The sequence below is a fragment of the Astatotilapia calliptera genome, chromosome 10, assembly GCF_964374335.1.
Source record: "Astatotilapia calliptera chromosome 10, fAstCal68.1, whole genome shotgun sequence".
NCBI lineage: Eukaryota > Metazoa > Chordata > Actinopteri > Cichliformes > Cichlidae > Astatotilapia > Astatotilapia calliptera.
In genome coordinates this window covers 28,093,580-28,108,342 of record NC_137431.1, presented here as the reverse complement: position 1 = coordinate 28,108,342, position 14,763 = coordinate 28,093,580, and the positions used below count along the sequence as shown (strand labels likewise).

The window sequence follows — 14,763 nt, the reverse complement described above, 5'->3', positions numbered from 1 at the left end:
CTTCACGTTATATAAAAAATTAAGGTCACTAAAAAAACAAAGAAAGAATATACACGAATAAGTTAAAAAGGTCCGGAATATAAATAAAATTAAAAATAAGCTAAAGAAAATAAATAAAAAATAAAAATAAATGAAAAAGTAATGAAATAGTTAAAAATAATTTAAAACATAAGATAAAAAACTTATGAAATACATTTAGAAATAAAATAGAAAAATAATCAAATAAAAAAACTGAAAAATTTTTGTCTTCATAACCAGCAACAGGAGGCTTGAGTCCCAGTATTTATTGATACTGGGATGTCTTTGTGACTGAGTCCCAAATGTTTGTATTATTCCCACCATCCATCCTCTTCCACTTGTCCAAGTCTGTTTGTATTGTTGTGTAATGAAAACTAAAGCTAAAGCCAAACCTTTTCTGTAGAATGTGCATACAGTAAACTTAGCATTTATAAACCCTGAATGTAGATAAAGGGAATAATTTCACACACCGATAAAGTGCACCCTGACAATTAGGTGTATATTTATTGACTAGGATACATTGATAGATTACACACTACAGAAGATAAAAAGCTCATTTTGACTTCAAAATAAAAGATTTTGACTCATTGTACAATCTCCTGAAAAGAAATACAATTTTTGCTTGTTCTGAAATCACCACTAGATAAGGTGCATGTTTGTAGGTGATCGGTCTTTAACTAATGTGGCAGAACTGAGTAACAGTGAGGTGAACATCCCAAAAATCAGCAGTAAACCAGAAAAGGAATCACAAACGACCGTTTGAAAAATAAAAATCACCATTTCACACCAGATTTTATATTTGTTTTTAAAAGAAGCTTTCCATTTCACCCCACAATCACCAAGACAGCAGCAGCAGGTTTCATTTGTGTCACGTTCCACACAAAGCACTCAAAAATGTCTCCTTTGGGACGTGGAAATATTGCATGGATTTATTAATGCAGCACAAACGGGGCTGTACATACTGTATACGGTTATAAAACATGACATTAATGGTGTACAAAAATATTTTCCATAAATCTGAATCTCAACAAAAGAAATATGAAGGAAAATTACACACAACGTAAACTCAACACAGCTTCTGCGCTCTTAAATGTGTTTGAAAATTGTGTCCAACCTCCCCACCAACACACAGCTGCGATCATTTAAAGCACTTTAAGGACCCCCGTAGGTTTTATCACTAAACGTGCCTGTGATGGCATCATTATTATAGATTTATTACCAGTATTTTTAAAGTTCTGATTCACCTTCTTGCATCATGTTTTGGAGACGTCTGCCTTCTCTTGAATAGAAACTAAACTGGACTCGCCCTGTGAAGCTCCAAGCGCACAGAAATTCATATGAAAAGCACATAGCGACATCTCCTTCCAAGAATCAATCATTTGTTAACCACACACACACACAGAGAAAATAAAATAAAACAAATAAATCCCCAACAAATTGTTGTGAGAAGCTTCATGTAGGGCACTACTTTTTCCTTTCTGCCCAACCACACAAGCCTGTGCAGAAGGAGGTGGTGAAAGTTTTTTTTCTTTTTTGGTTTCTTATTTAAAAAAAAAAAAAAAAAAGTGTGTGAAATACAATAAGAAAAAATAAAGCAAACAATAACTAACATAGAGAAGATTTCATTTTTGCTCTATTTGGTCATATTTCTCAACATTAACCACACCCCTGTATAATAATAAATTAAAGATTAAGACAGCCAGTTAAAGACTAATGACTAAAACTACCCGTGAAACCAATAAAAACCAAACTAACTAAATACTTTCAAAACTAAAGTGAAATAAACAAACCCTTTCTGGCTACTAGCTACTAAACTAACGAAAAAAAATATTAAAAATCTGACAAGTTACAACCTTTAAGATAGGTATGCAAGTAACTAGCTTACAGATACTGCTGTCATACAGTTACACACAAAAAAAGAGTGAAAGGGAAAAGCGGGGGGAAAAAAAGCAGACAAATGTTTACCTCCAATTACTCAACTGATCTGTCCCCTCATTTCCCCAAATTTAAGGTCAGCGTTTCTTTATTTTTTTAAGCATTTCTTTTGCCCCCCCCTTACTGCACACATTTGGACGGTAGGGGGCAGTTACCTCCTGGGGGAATGCATTTATGTAGGAAGAGGTTTATTCACAGGTGAAAGTGTAACAGTTACCGTTTCCACATCGAGCACACTACCCTGACACTGGAACATCTGCACGTGTCTGTTTTTGGATGCTCTGAGAGCGACGTGGCGAGTTTAGTTCCATAATATCTGAGAGAAGGCAGGTGTCGCTAACACTGGGGTCGACATAAGTGGTTCTCAAACTGCACAGGTGTGGGCAACAAGATGAAAAATAGTTCTGTGTGTATTTTAGGGAATCTGTTAGTTGCACTGGACCATCTCCATTGAGATAAAAATTCTTTTTTGGACCACTCTTCCACATTACTGACAAATTCAAACTGTGGGGTGTTATTTTTTCCCCTCCCACAGAGTTTGAGAACCCCAGATCTGTACTGCGAGGTGTGAGGTGAACATCTTCTCATCCTCCGTCCCCTAATAACCATAGGAGGGACACGTAGGCATCATTTATCGCTTTAGCTCCAGGGCAGGTCTGAACTTCTTAATTTTGGAGAACCAGAAAAATAACATGCAATTCTGGGTGTGTCCTCGAGACTTCAACTTCAAGCCAGTCACTTCCCAATTTAACTTCTCATCTTTTCCAAGAACAAATATAAGGCAGGTCCGCGGAGGATGCGGACCCTCCCTCGTGACCAAGAAAAACAAAACAAAACAAAAAAATCTATGTGCAGCAGGGGTTCCTGTTTCAGTAAGCACTGCCAGCAACTCAATCTTTGAATGCATCCTGACAAAGATGATAAATGAGTTTCTGACCTGGTAAAAATACAGGGTGCAACCAATCACACCCCCAATTTAAGACTCTTCCCCCCCTCCCTCCCTCCCTCACACACTCACACACACACACACACACAGTGTTTTATCAGTTTCAATGCCACTCACCACATTTCACAACCATTGTCAAGTCTGTACTAACGACAAAATTTACAAAAATAAAAATAAAAAAAATCCCAAGTTGCTGATTCCTCTCCTCGTTTCTGAGAACAAACATGTCCTTAGTAACAGATGAGTTTCAGCTTTCTATTTATAATGCCACGGTGCCAGCAGGACTGTGAATGTTTATAAAAGCTTTGTGTGCTCAAGATGACAAACAAAGTTACAGCAAATGCCATCCATGGCACCCTTATGGCACGAGAAACAACATGAAAAAACATGTCCGTTTTAGCAGTAATACTTTTTTTAGGTGGTGGATTTTATCTTAAAAGCGTCTCCGAATGACTGTCGTATCAGCCCACCAGGATGACAAAAATAAAATCCCTCAACCTTTCTCCTTGCATCCTTTAATAAAGCAGCCTCACGGGATTGTTCCTTCCTCTGTGACAGGGTGCTCGTTTTGTTCTTTCGCATTTCTGCGTCTTAAAAGAGAAAAATAAAAAAGGTGTACACTCTCTGGCCATACAAAGTAAGAGAAAATCAGCATAAAGAGGGGAAACGTTTACAGTATTTAGCATGTAAGGTGTGCATGTATATAGTTAATTCTATAATATTATTTTCCACTTTTTGTACATCAACAACAAAAAAAGAGGACTTGGTTTGTAGTGTAGGGTGTGGTAAAGTGGTGACGCTGTCTCCACAGGACAGTCATCAGGTAAAGTCTTTGTTGGTTTCACTCTGAGGTTCACAGTCTAGCACAAGCAAACAAAAAAATCTCTCACAGACACACACATCTGTGAGAGCCGCAGTGTTTTATCTCCCGTTTTATCTCCATTTCCCTCCTGCAGGTGTCAGTGAAAGGTAGTGGCTGGAGATGCACGGATACAACGGGGAGGAGGAGGAGGATGACTCTGCTGTGTGATGTGATGATTTCAATACTGGGATGGAAGCATGTAAACCGGGGTTTGACTGATATCGGTCACCTGTGCCGTCTTTAATACGTTTTCTATTCAATACCTCTGTTAAATAGGAGGTATTAACAGGTTTAGCTGTGTTTGATCAACATGCTCAGAATCAGTACACTTGTGTAGCATCAACGCCCTCTGAGCGGGGGGGGGGGGGGGGGGGGGGGGGCTTTGATACCTGTATTTTGGCTCTGACATTTCCAGTTTACACAAATTTACTACAAGTACACAGCGCTGAAGTCCACCAGAGTGAAGATACGTCCTTGCTCAAGAAGACAAACCTCACATTAGTGGACTTTGGGGGCTCTGTGTTAAAAAGACTGGACAGTAACAGCTGTGGTTACAGGCAGACGTCATCATTAGCTAGTCTAATAAAGAAATGTGTTAAGGTTATTGGCTGGGCCTGATATTATATAAACTGTGCCCAACGGGTGAAAATAAGATTAAAAACGATTAAAAAGTTTACGTTTTAAGGAAAAACTGTTGCATAAGCACAACAAACTCACTCATACCAACTACTTTGGCTACCCCATTCTTGCATAATTATAGAGATTGGATACAAAGATTGATCAGGACATTACTGTGACAGTTTATCTGATCACATGTATTTAAACAGTGGTTTAACTTTTGGATTTGTATTAAAATTAAATATTAGTTACTTTAAATTGGAAAACCTGCACCTGAGTACGACTGCAGGTTTTGGTTAAGATAAAAACCCCATGTTTCCCCCAACCTGAGTGAAAACTTTAGGTGTGTAAGCACGCTAAAGCAAAATCCTATTGTTCTTATATCTTTTAAACTATGATTATACAAAAAAGTTTAGCAAGTTCTTGACTTGTTTGTTTCTTGGTTGCCTCAAAAGGGTTAAATAAAGGCCTTTCTCGTCAAACCGTTAACGGACCTTCCAGTGTCATCCTGGGTGAACCAATACATGCTGCCATGTACTTCAGTGTGTCTGTAGTGATGTTTCACAATGCAGGCAAACTGATATCAGTCCGACCACAGGGTGAACTCTTAATATGACTGGGGTTCATCAAAAAGACATTAGACAAGATCAGCCAACACATCACATGTTGGGGTGGGCAGGAAACACTGACCAGTTTAGCTCAGAGTTTCATATAGTGTGTGCTTGCAGAAATCTTCTTCTATTCCAGCATGACGAAACTGAAAGCGAGGGGATGTGCTGGAGGTGACGGGAGCCTGCGCTTCTCAGCTCTCGTCGTCTGGATAGTACTGTTCCAACAACCGAACGTGGGTGAAAGGAAAGTGGCCTCGTTTGCCTTTGCATTCACCCTCCCATTGGCCGTTCACGTTGATCTTGGTCACTTTTACGGTGTCCCCCACCTGTTAAATAATAAAAAGAAAAGTCAGGCATATTCTGCAATCCTTACACGTCCTCTTCACGCTCTAAATAAACTCTGACACATGCAAGTCAAAGTTATCAATACAAGCTCAGCGTCTGATTTCTATCAAAGCCCGCAGAAAGAAATGCATTGATGTGACATTGATTGACCCATCTTCATTTTACAGCTGTAGAGCAGAGAAACCATACAGGCCAAATTACAGGACTTCCACATTCGTCAGCTTTCATCTGATAATCAGATCCGGCCGGTTTGATCCGCTTCATTTACTCAACGAGATGCTGTGTTCGTGTTTGGCTGAATTTTTCCTTCCTAGTGTGAGTGACATATTTATCCCATGAAGGTCATTTTAGTGGACACAGAAGCTGGAAATGGACACCAGATGCAATTCACATTTTTCATAAATTAGATATAGATTTTGGTATATTGGCCTTCAAAATACTATGAAAGTTAATTCAATATCAGCTAATACATTAATAAAAGGTTTTCTTTTTACTCCTTAGAAATTAGTATCACCCCAATAATCCAGCCTCAGTCTTTATTAAATGCACAAATAGTCTATATTTGGATAATGGCTGCAAAATTTCTGCCAACCACTTTAATAACAGCAGACATTTATAAAACAGTGCAATGCCATCTCGTCTGCTTTACCTCACACCATCTTCCACTTGTGATAATTCAAACACTGCAGTGGCTTCTGTCCTTACCGATGAGAGTCAAATAAACAGTGGATTTTAAGCAGGGGGCTCTGCTGACAGCAGTTCATCCAAAGACTGGATGCGCCAAGCAGATTAAATTTACTTTAGCTGTCTTTTTTCTTTCTTTTGGAACTACGCATCATTACTGTTAATTATTTTTTCCTGTTAAATCAGTTCCAGCCAGTGTTGGGGCTGTTACCAAACATGTAAGTTTTTACCTTTTAAACACTCACAAATTACTTATTTACTCCTTGTAGAAAGTAAATTCTTACACTGCTTATTCCATCCTGTGAACTTCCCAGTTTACAGTGTAACACTAAACCTTTCATATTGCTGTCAGAGTAATGAGGACACGCAGAAGATCTTTCGTTTGGGTGGTGAGGGACACAAAGTCACCCACTGAGGAGTTTTGGGTCCAGACTAATGAGTGTTTTTCACCATAAAGCCAGAGTCTCAAGGGAAACCGCCAGAGAACAGAGGCCTGGGTGGGAATGAGCTTGCACGCCTCGGGAAACCTGCACAGCAAATCAAAGCAAACTACCAACGGCCACAAGCCGCCAAACACAGACAGAGGGAGAGATCCTCAGTGATCTGGAAACAGAGGCGGCTCTTAATAAACCTTCCTCAGATTTTACTTACAGAAAACCTGTGAGTGTTACCTCCTATATATAGTAGGTCTGTATGGTCTTGGCTCGCACTCAGCATTTACAAACGACTGAAAACGCAGCGCTGCAAAGCCAAAAGGCGTTAATACCACACGCAAACAAGAAATCAGAAGCATTGTAAGGAAAATAAATGCAGAAAGATTCATATTTTTAAATCCCTGTTTGTTTGTTTTTTAGTTCCATAATTGCTGGAAACAATCGTAATGAAATTAAAATCCAGTTACCGGCCCTGCCTTAGATTAAAGGACGTTATCAGGTCGTCACAGCATTTGGCTTTGCAGACCTGCCATCATGCTCGCTGTGGTGGGTTGTTGTTTCTGGCCAGAGCAGTTTGCACTTAAGGCTACGTTCACACTGCAGGTCTTGATGCTCAATTCCGATTTTTTGATCAAATCCGATTTTTTTGTCTGCTTGTTCACACTACAAAAAAAAATGCGACAGCAAACGCGCTCTAGTGTGAACGTTAAAAGCAGCCCGCATGTGCAAAAGAAGACGTCACACACAGCGCGCTCTGTTTAGACCCAGACCAAACAGTATTGTTTGACTGATGGCCCTTAATATAAAGACTTTGGACTTTACGTTTCCCAATTTTTGCTTTAAGTTATTTTGTCATTTACATAATAATGTAGATAACCTAATAATGATCCTTATTGCTGTTTTAGAGGAGCGGTGCTTCAAAGGATAGCTGCAGATTTCTGTCAGAATCTGCAGATTATACAGTACAAATAAAATGTTCACGTTGTCTTCCCAACAGTTTCACTAACATCTACACTTGATGGCCAGGAAGCGTTCGCGATGTCTTCTCGGTCTTCTGGATAATTGGCGTCTGTCTCGTGTCAGTGACGTAAAAGACGGATTTAATGCGACTTGACCGTTCAAACAGCAGTCGCTTTCTAAAACATCGGATATGTATCGGATTCAGTACCACATACGAAAGTGACCCAGATCGGATTTGAAAATATCAGATTTGTGCTGTTCATACCATGATCAGATATGGGTCGCATAGGGTCAAAAAAAATCGGATTTGATGCGCTTTCGCCTGCAGTGTGAACGTAGCCTTACTGTCACATTCTTGCAGCTTCGTGCTATAAATCAGAATCACTCCTCAGAAGCTTCACATCTTTTCTCCTGCATATAAAAAGAAATCCTGGAAATACTTTTACTGTCCGGCGGTTGCAGTATTGCTGTTTAACTAGCTGCAATTTCATTAAACTGTTCATATTCCGAATCACAGACTAATGTAATCAGATTGTAACCCACTGCTACAGCTCAATGGAGCACATCAACTATAGTTCCATCGATGGACAACGCCGATTATGGTCAACATGCACGGCGATGTGCTTCACTACAGTTTCACATTGCATCTCCATATACAACGACCATTTCCAACACAGACGTGTCTGGGCGTGCACACACAGGTTCACACCTGCAGAAACACCATCCATCATAGTCAAAGGAGAGAAAACAGCAGGATATTTCTGACTGTTGGACTCGTTTAAGCTGGAGATGCTCTCATATCTTCTCCTTGACTCTTCCCCACCAGGTATACTTGTCAGTGAAAAACTGAGCTGTGTGTGAGAGACAGGTGAGATCTACACATAAGAAAACAACCCAAACTGGCCATACAGTACACCTATATGAGGAAGGTAGATAAGCATGTTTGGGCCAAACACTGCGCATTATGGAGGGTGGATAACCTCTGCCGCCTAGCACAGATGCTGTTGACAATTAGCAATCCAACACAGGTAACAGGATGACTGGACTATGGAGCAAATCACCCAACCCTGATATCAGAGCTGAAAAAATAATAAATGGAAAAGCTAAAAGTTTAGTTGGCCAAACGGCAAACGTGTGCAATGTGGAGACACTGAGTCCAGATTACTGTAGAATGTACTATTCAGTACATCACCACAAAGCAACTTAAAAGCGTTGTGCTCCACTGGACCTCAGTGGTAATGAATGTTCAATGCAACTTTCACATTAACCCATTGGGCTGCAGTGTGTGCATGAAGAGAGGCCACTGTAAAGGATCTATGTCTCCACTCTGAATGTCCTCATGCTCGCTGTCAGCCTGCATTTATAAAGACACAGTGTGCGTGCTCACATGCATGAGTAAGCCATTATAACAATCGGGACAATCTACGCCGCCTCGGCTCGGACCCTTTTGAAAGTGGAAAATAAGGGGGGGGGGAAAGAGTGATTCACAATAAACAAGAGGAAAGTAACTGGTGATAAGATTAGTACCTCCAGAGCCAGCGCCGTCTTGTCGTAAGCGTTGGGCACCCGCTTCTGAATTGCCCGGGCATAGACCGGCCCGTTCTGTAGGTTTGGGAGCTGAGTGTTGACCACAGGCTGAGCATACGGGCCCGGTTCCCCCAGAGCGGTGGCCTGAGGAGAACCTGTTCCATCTGTGCTGCCCATTACCCCGCCAACATGGCCGCCTTGTCCGGTCCCTGCGGGTACCGGACTAAGACTGGCTGCAGTGGGCGAAGAGGGTCGGAACCTTTCCACATAAGGCACAGGGATCATCCCGACTCGGCCCTCCTGGTTCTTGGCGTGCCACCACTGCTCCTCTGGTTTCTCCAGCACGCGCAAGATGTCCCCCCTGCGGAAGGGGAGGTCCTCATAGTCGTTGCCAGGGAAGTCAAACAGTGCCCGGACATACTCGCCTTCCTCAGTCTGCTGGGGAGGTCCGACAGCGGGGGGGCTGATGAGGCCTGACTGCCTGCCTCTGTTCACAGGCTCTATGAGCGTTGTGGTGTCCAGGTAGTGGATCTTGTAGAACTCCAGCAGAGCCGGCAGCCCATCAAACTCCTGATCCCCAATCCGAAACCGAGAAGGAGCCAATCCTGGTGGAAGAAATGAGACTTTATTAGCTTGCTGAAAAATAAAAAAAAATTAGGACAAACCCCTATTTCATAATAAAATAATAATAATTTTGCCACCTAGCCTGTTTGTTTTTTCTTTAATAAACACGTTAAGCTGTGCACACATAACCATTTTAGTGAAAGAGAAAATGAAAGTGTGCAAAAAGTCATGTGATCAATGTTACCTAATATAACTTAATAAGCAGTTATATAAATCTCTTGATATTAGAAGACAACTAATAACAGATATGAATAAGACCAAAGGCAGGTAGGTTCCTTTAGATCGACATGCAACATTAACAGTGATGTGTTACGGCCCTAGCAGGGCCTCTCTCTCTCCTGAGGGTGCCTGTGTGGGCGTGTCCCACTACCTCCTGCCTGAGGTGCCACCTTTCCCTCCTGTACAGCTGACTCCCATCAGCAATTAAGGGTATTTAAGCCCAGAGCAGGGTGAGCTCTGGGCCAGAGTGCCATTTTGTGTGGGTACAGCTAGTGAGCTGAGTGTTTGCGGTAGTTTCCAGCTAGTGAGCTGTGTAGTGTGTTGTCCAGCTAGTGAGCTGTGTAGTGTGTTGTCCAGCTAGTGAGCTGTGTAGTGTGTTGTCCAGCTAGTGAGCTGTGTAGTGTGGTTTCCAGCTAGTGAGCTGTGTAGTGTGGTTTCCAGCTAGTGAGCTGTGTAGTGTGTTGTCCAGCTAGTGAGCTGTGTAGTGTGTTGTCCAGCTAGTGAGCTGTGTAGTGTGTTGTCCAGCTAGTGAGCTGTGTAGTGTGTTGTCCAGCTAGTGAGCTGTGTAGTGTGGTTTCCAGCTAGTGAGCTGCGCTTTCCTTTTGACTTTTTGCTTTATTTGACCAACGCCTGAGTTTTGTTTGTGTTTTGTTGGTGTTTTATGGTGATAACGGCTTGTCCGTCTCTTTTAGTTGACTTACTTCAATAAAACTGTTTTATTTAAACTGTTTCGCCTCCTTGACTCCTTTTTCTGACCCGGTCACTTTTGTTACTTCCCCCTCACCGCCTAGACCCCCCCCCCAGGGGAACGTAACAGATGATACTGTATTGTGATCGTAACTGCAGAATGACTGTCTTCCCTCCCATCCTCAGTAGTCTGAATTCTCAAGTACATTTGCCAAATAGTGTACTGAGCAAGCACACAAGTACAAACTTGGTGGTGTTAGAGAAACACCCACTGAAGTGGAGCTGCCCACTGTGTTTGTGCTGTTGGTGCCTGTGGGAAAATTTGTCATGTAACTAACTGACACATTAGACCTGAGCAGATTGATTTTTGAGGGATAATAAAATTGATAATGCATCAATAAAGGCAAACAGTATCTAGCCTACTTCTCACTGATTTACTAACTTTCACGAGGGCTTGGTACAGCCAGATAAACGACAGAAGAGAAGAGCAGCAGAGCAAGTTTCTGCAGGGCGTGGATTCAGGAATGACTCAATTATGACACTGTGTCACTTTGAGTTCAACTGTCCTGACTCAAACAGCACCACAGCTGAATTAAGCACTTGTTTGTCATTTCAAAATAAATGTGACAACTATGAGGCGAATCATTTTGCGTACAGTCTCTTTTACCGTCTATGAGGCCATCCCCTGATTTACTACTGGGAAACAAGACACAGGGAAGTTCAGAAAGGACGAGGATTGTGCAACAGCCATTAAGAGCCTCAAGCACAACGGCAAAACCTGCAAGTACGGGTGTGTGTGTGCGCGCAATAGGGCCTGATCACAGACATTCCTGAAGCACCAATCTGACCAGTCATCCCCCCCGTTGTGACAGCGGAACTTCCCCAGTTCATTCAACCTCTGCAGCAGCAGCAACAGCAGTAATAACAGTTGCTCACACCAGCTCACCTTACCTCTTTACCTGCTGAAGGGTAGTCCTGCTGCTAAACAGGGACAAAACACCGCCAAAAAATATATTACCCTTAACAAAAACAGCGGCTGAATGACTAAAATGCGGTTGTTTACTATCCTTTAGAGCTGGGCGATATGAGATTTTTTCATATCACGATATGTTTTTTTCATTTCAGGCGATAACGATATATCACGATATAAGCCAAATAACTATATTTGTAAGATTTAAATGTGCCGTTGCTCACAAGTAAAATGTGAAATAATCAGCAGCTTGTTTTTATTTAAATATTTATTTCCCATAATAAGTTCAACAGGGTAGATGTACTTAAGGAACATGAGACTTTTTCAGATAAATAAAGGCAAATATTACAAACTACACAAAAGGCAGCCGCTAAAGCGTTTAAGTTTCAAAATAGAACAAACGAAACAGACTAAATTGTCAATTCCACTTAGAAACAAAATATTTGAAAACGGAGATTTTCCGTTTTCGTTTAAAAAAATAATCCCGTCCACACATAAAGGCAGAAATGAAGGAAAACGCTGCTATGAACATGCCAAAGCAGCAGGTGGCGCTACATTCCTAACCGTGCAGAAATGTTGGCCAATCAGAAGTCTAGAAGCCTCGGTGGGAAAAAGTAAACAAAGCTGGGGCATAGAAGCAGAACCGAGTCGTATGTGTGGAGGGACAGTAACTGTGTGTATATGTAAGCATTTAAACACTGCAGAGAGTAGAATTAACAGTAACAGTATTGTAGAAATAACGTGGCGCACAGTGTGACGCATGCACCAGTTTATTGTATTTCCAGACTTGCTTTCGGCACAATTTACAGTGCACGCTACTCTGTTTTTTGTCAGACTTGAAATAGCCGAAATACCTTCACACTACGGAACTTCTATGGCTCTTCCGTTCGACAATCTCTCCGGCGTTGGAACCATCATCTGTTTTCTCTTCGGTCACGCTCGGTTGATTTTTCTAGTCGGCACACTCATTTCCTCCATTACGCGCTGGCTGCTTCCCAAACAAACACACGTGCGGCTTGGCACTTGTGCTGTACGTAACAAGTCACGCGACGTGACGCTGCGGCTGTGATTGGTTCGGCTCTGCGCTACTTAATTTGGATTGGCTGACCTTTTTTTTTGTTTTGTTTTTAAGAGGACAAGAGCGGCGAAGTCTATCGCGATAGTTTAATTTCTCTATCGAGTAAAAGTTATATCGCGATACATATCGTTATGTTCTATCGCCCAGCTCTACTATCCTTTAAAGAAACCTCCATCAACCACACATGGGGATTAGATTCAATAATACTACTCACCTTCATTTTTCAGTTAAAAGCAACACTGACTCACAGAACTTAGTAAAACTATATACCAGTTTTAAAAGACAGCTTTAATAATCACGGAAAGTTATAAACCTGCATGTTACTGTACATATATGTTAGTGGCTTTAGGGAAGTAATGTTAATTAGACAATTCCAGAAAGGAGTTCAATGTTGCCTGAGGAGTTTGTGGGCGGATAGTGGAGATTTATTACATACATGCCGACTTTTTAAAATAGTTTTAAAAACCCAGAAAGATGTAGATTTATAGGGTAAATAGGGGGAAAACATTTTGGATTTAGTAAAATCTGTTAAATAGGACAATTCCTAAAGGTAGTCTGGCTGGTTTGCGGAAAGAGATGTGTACAGCATACCTACAAAGTTTTGTTTTGCATCCAAGATTTCATTATTATATGAATAATGATTTTAAAACTGAGCTTCAAAAACACTAAAATAAATAAATGTGTAAATCTCTAATGGTAAGATTTGAGTGCTTGTGGAGTTACTCTGATTTTTTTAAAATTGGACAATTCCTAAGGGGAGTCTGGCGTGGCTTGGGGATCGAGTGGGCGGTAGAGAGGTGTGTAAACCACATGTATAACGTTTTGCTTAACAGAGTGGTGATTTTTGTTATTACAAATACGCCGACTTAAAAAAGAAGCCTCCAAAACGCGAAAAGGTTGTAAATTTATTTGGTAAAACCAGGATATATTTGCGGATCTACTACTGTCTTGATCAATTAGACAATTCCGAAAGGGAGTCTGGCGCTGCTTGAAGAGCGAGTGAGCTAAATCCTAGCAAAGCAGGTTTAAAATGAAAGTACTCCTTATGTTAGAGCCAAGGGAACACGAAGAGGGTCAAGTTCAGTTAAAGTGAGAAGTAGACCAACGTTACCTGATCCAGATTGTCTGTTGTTGCTGATACTGTTGACGATATAATGGGACACTCTGGAGTTCTCCGACACGGAGAGCACGTAGTCTCCGGGGATGGTTATCGAGTCCCTCACGAGGAAAACACCATGTCTCTGTCCCTGTAAAAGAGAAACCGCCTCCTGGCGGCTCAGTCTCCCCCAATACCAGCTTGCACGGTCTTCGGCATCAAAATTACCGGCCATGGCTGTGAAATCCCTTCCAAGGCTTGAGGCCTTTCCCCTTCGCCTCTCCCTATCCGCAACTCATACAAAAACTTTGGTTGACTAACACTCCCGCTGGAAAAACGTCACAACGGCACGATTTTCGTAACGTCTAAGCGTAATATCAAGGGGTTTATTTCGGCGGAACGAATTCTGCACCACAAATCCAAATGATCTACTTTTTGTTGTTTAAAATAACTAAAAAAAATCATAACTATCGTGCAACAAGAAACTCCAAGGCTGAAATGGCGGATCTAGGGAAAAGTTGACCTCATCTACCGGAAGGGATGCCCGGTCAATGGGAAGCGGTGCGTTCACGCCCATTAAACGATTGGAAATCTACCAAACGAGCTTTCATCTCCGTTTAAATTACGGCTACATTTAATGCGGATGCCTTCTGTTTATATTAGTTTGCATGTGTTTTTTTTACTGATTATGTCGTCTTTGTCTTAGCTCACAAATGTACAAATTTTAAATCCTTGACATGACTGGAAGCCAAGCATCGCTCACCGACCGTAAGTTTATGTTGAAACAACAAAGGCACCACAGAAATTAAAAAGCGTTAACATTGTGAAAATCGTAAAATACATCTTTTGGGTTTGTTAGTTGTTGGTTTGTTTGTTTGTTTTTAGCATTCTTTAAGAGATCAAAATAAACTTAATATAAACTTTTGTTTATATATTAATACCGTCCTTGAATGGACTTGCACCAAATAAGTATGCCTCTATAAGAAGGAAAACAAAATATTAATAAAGATCTTAAATCTCATTAGCCTTTTTCTCAGGTTAGTTAGTCTGATGCTTAATTTCTTCCCGTATTTTAAATCACAAATTAAATAATGAATTAACCTCCGTCAGTTTTACCACCTACACCCAGGCCTGATTACTGCCACATCT

At 41.2% G+C, this 14,763-nt stretch overlaps 1 protein-coding gene across 1 annotated transcript; it reads right to left on the bottom strand.

Annotated features, from left to right (window-relative positions):
• Window positions 1–491: 491 nt before the first annotated feature.
• Window positions 492–14,161, bottom strand: LOC113030677 (adapter molecule crk-like). Its single transcript, XM_026182331.2, has 3 exons — window positions 13,630–14,161; window positions 8,941–9,545; window positions 492–5,316 (listed from the first exon to the last, which is right to left on the bottom strand). Exons 1-3 carry the CDS (start codon window positions 13,847–13,849, stop codon window positions 5,182–5,184), a joined length of 960 nt encoding a protein of 319 aa, XP_026038116.1. The 5' UTR covers window positions 13,850–14,161; the 3' UTR covers window positions 492–5,181.
• Window positions 14,162–14,763: the final 602 nt, after the last annotated feature.

Bases quoted from the DNA above. Each gene is read 5' to 3' on its own strand.
- LOC113030677 (XM_026182331.2), bottom strand. From the start codon at position 13,849: ATGGCCGGTAATTTTGATGCCGAAGACCGTGCAAGCTGGTATTGGGGG. The intron at 9,546-13,629 runs GTAACGTTGGTC...TTCTTCCACCAG, and splicing joins CAACAGACAATCTGGATCAG to GATTGGCTCCTTCTCGGTTT. The intron at 5,317-8,940 runs GTACTAATCTTA...ATTATTTAACAG, and splicing joins AGACGGCGCTGGCTCTGGAG to GTGGGGGACACCGTAAAAGT.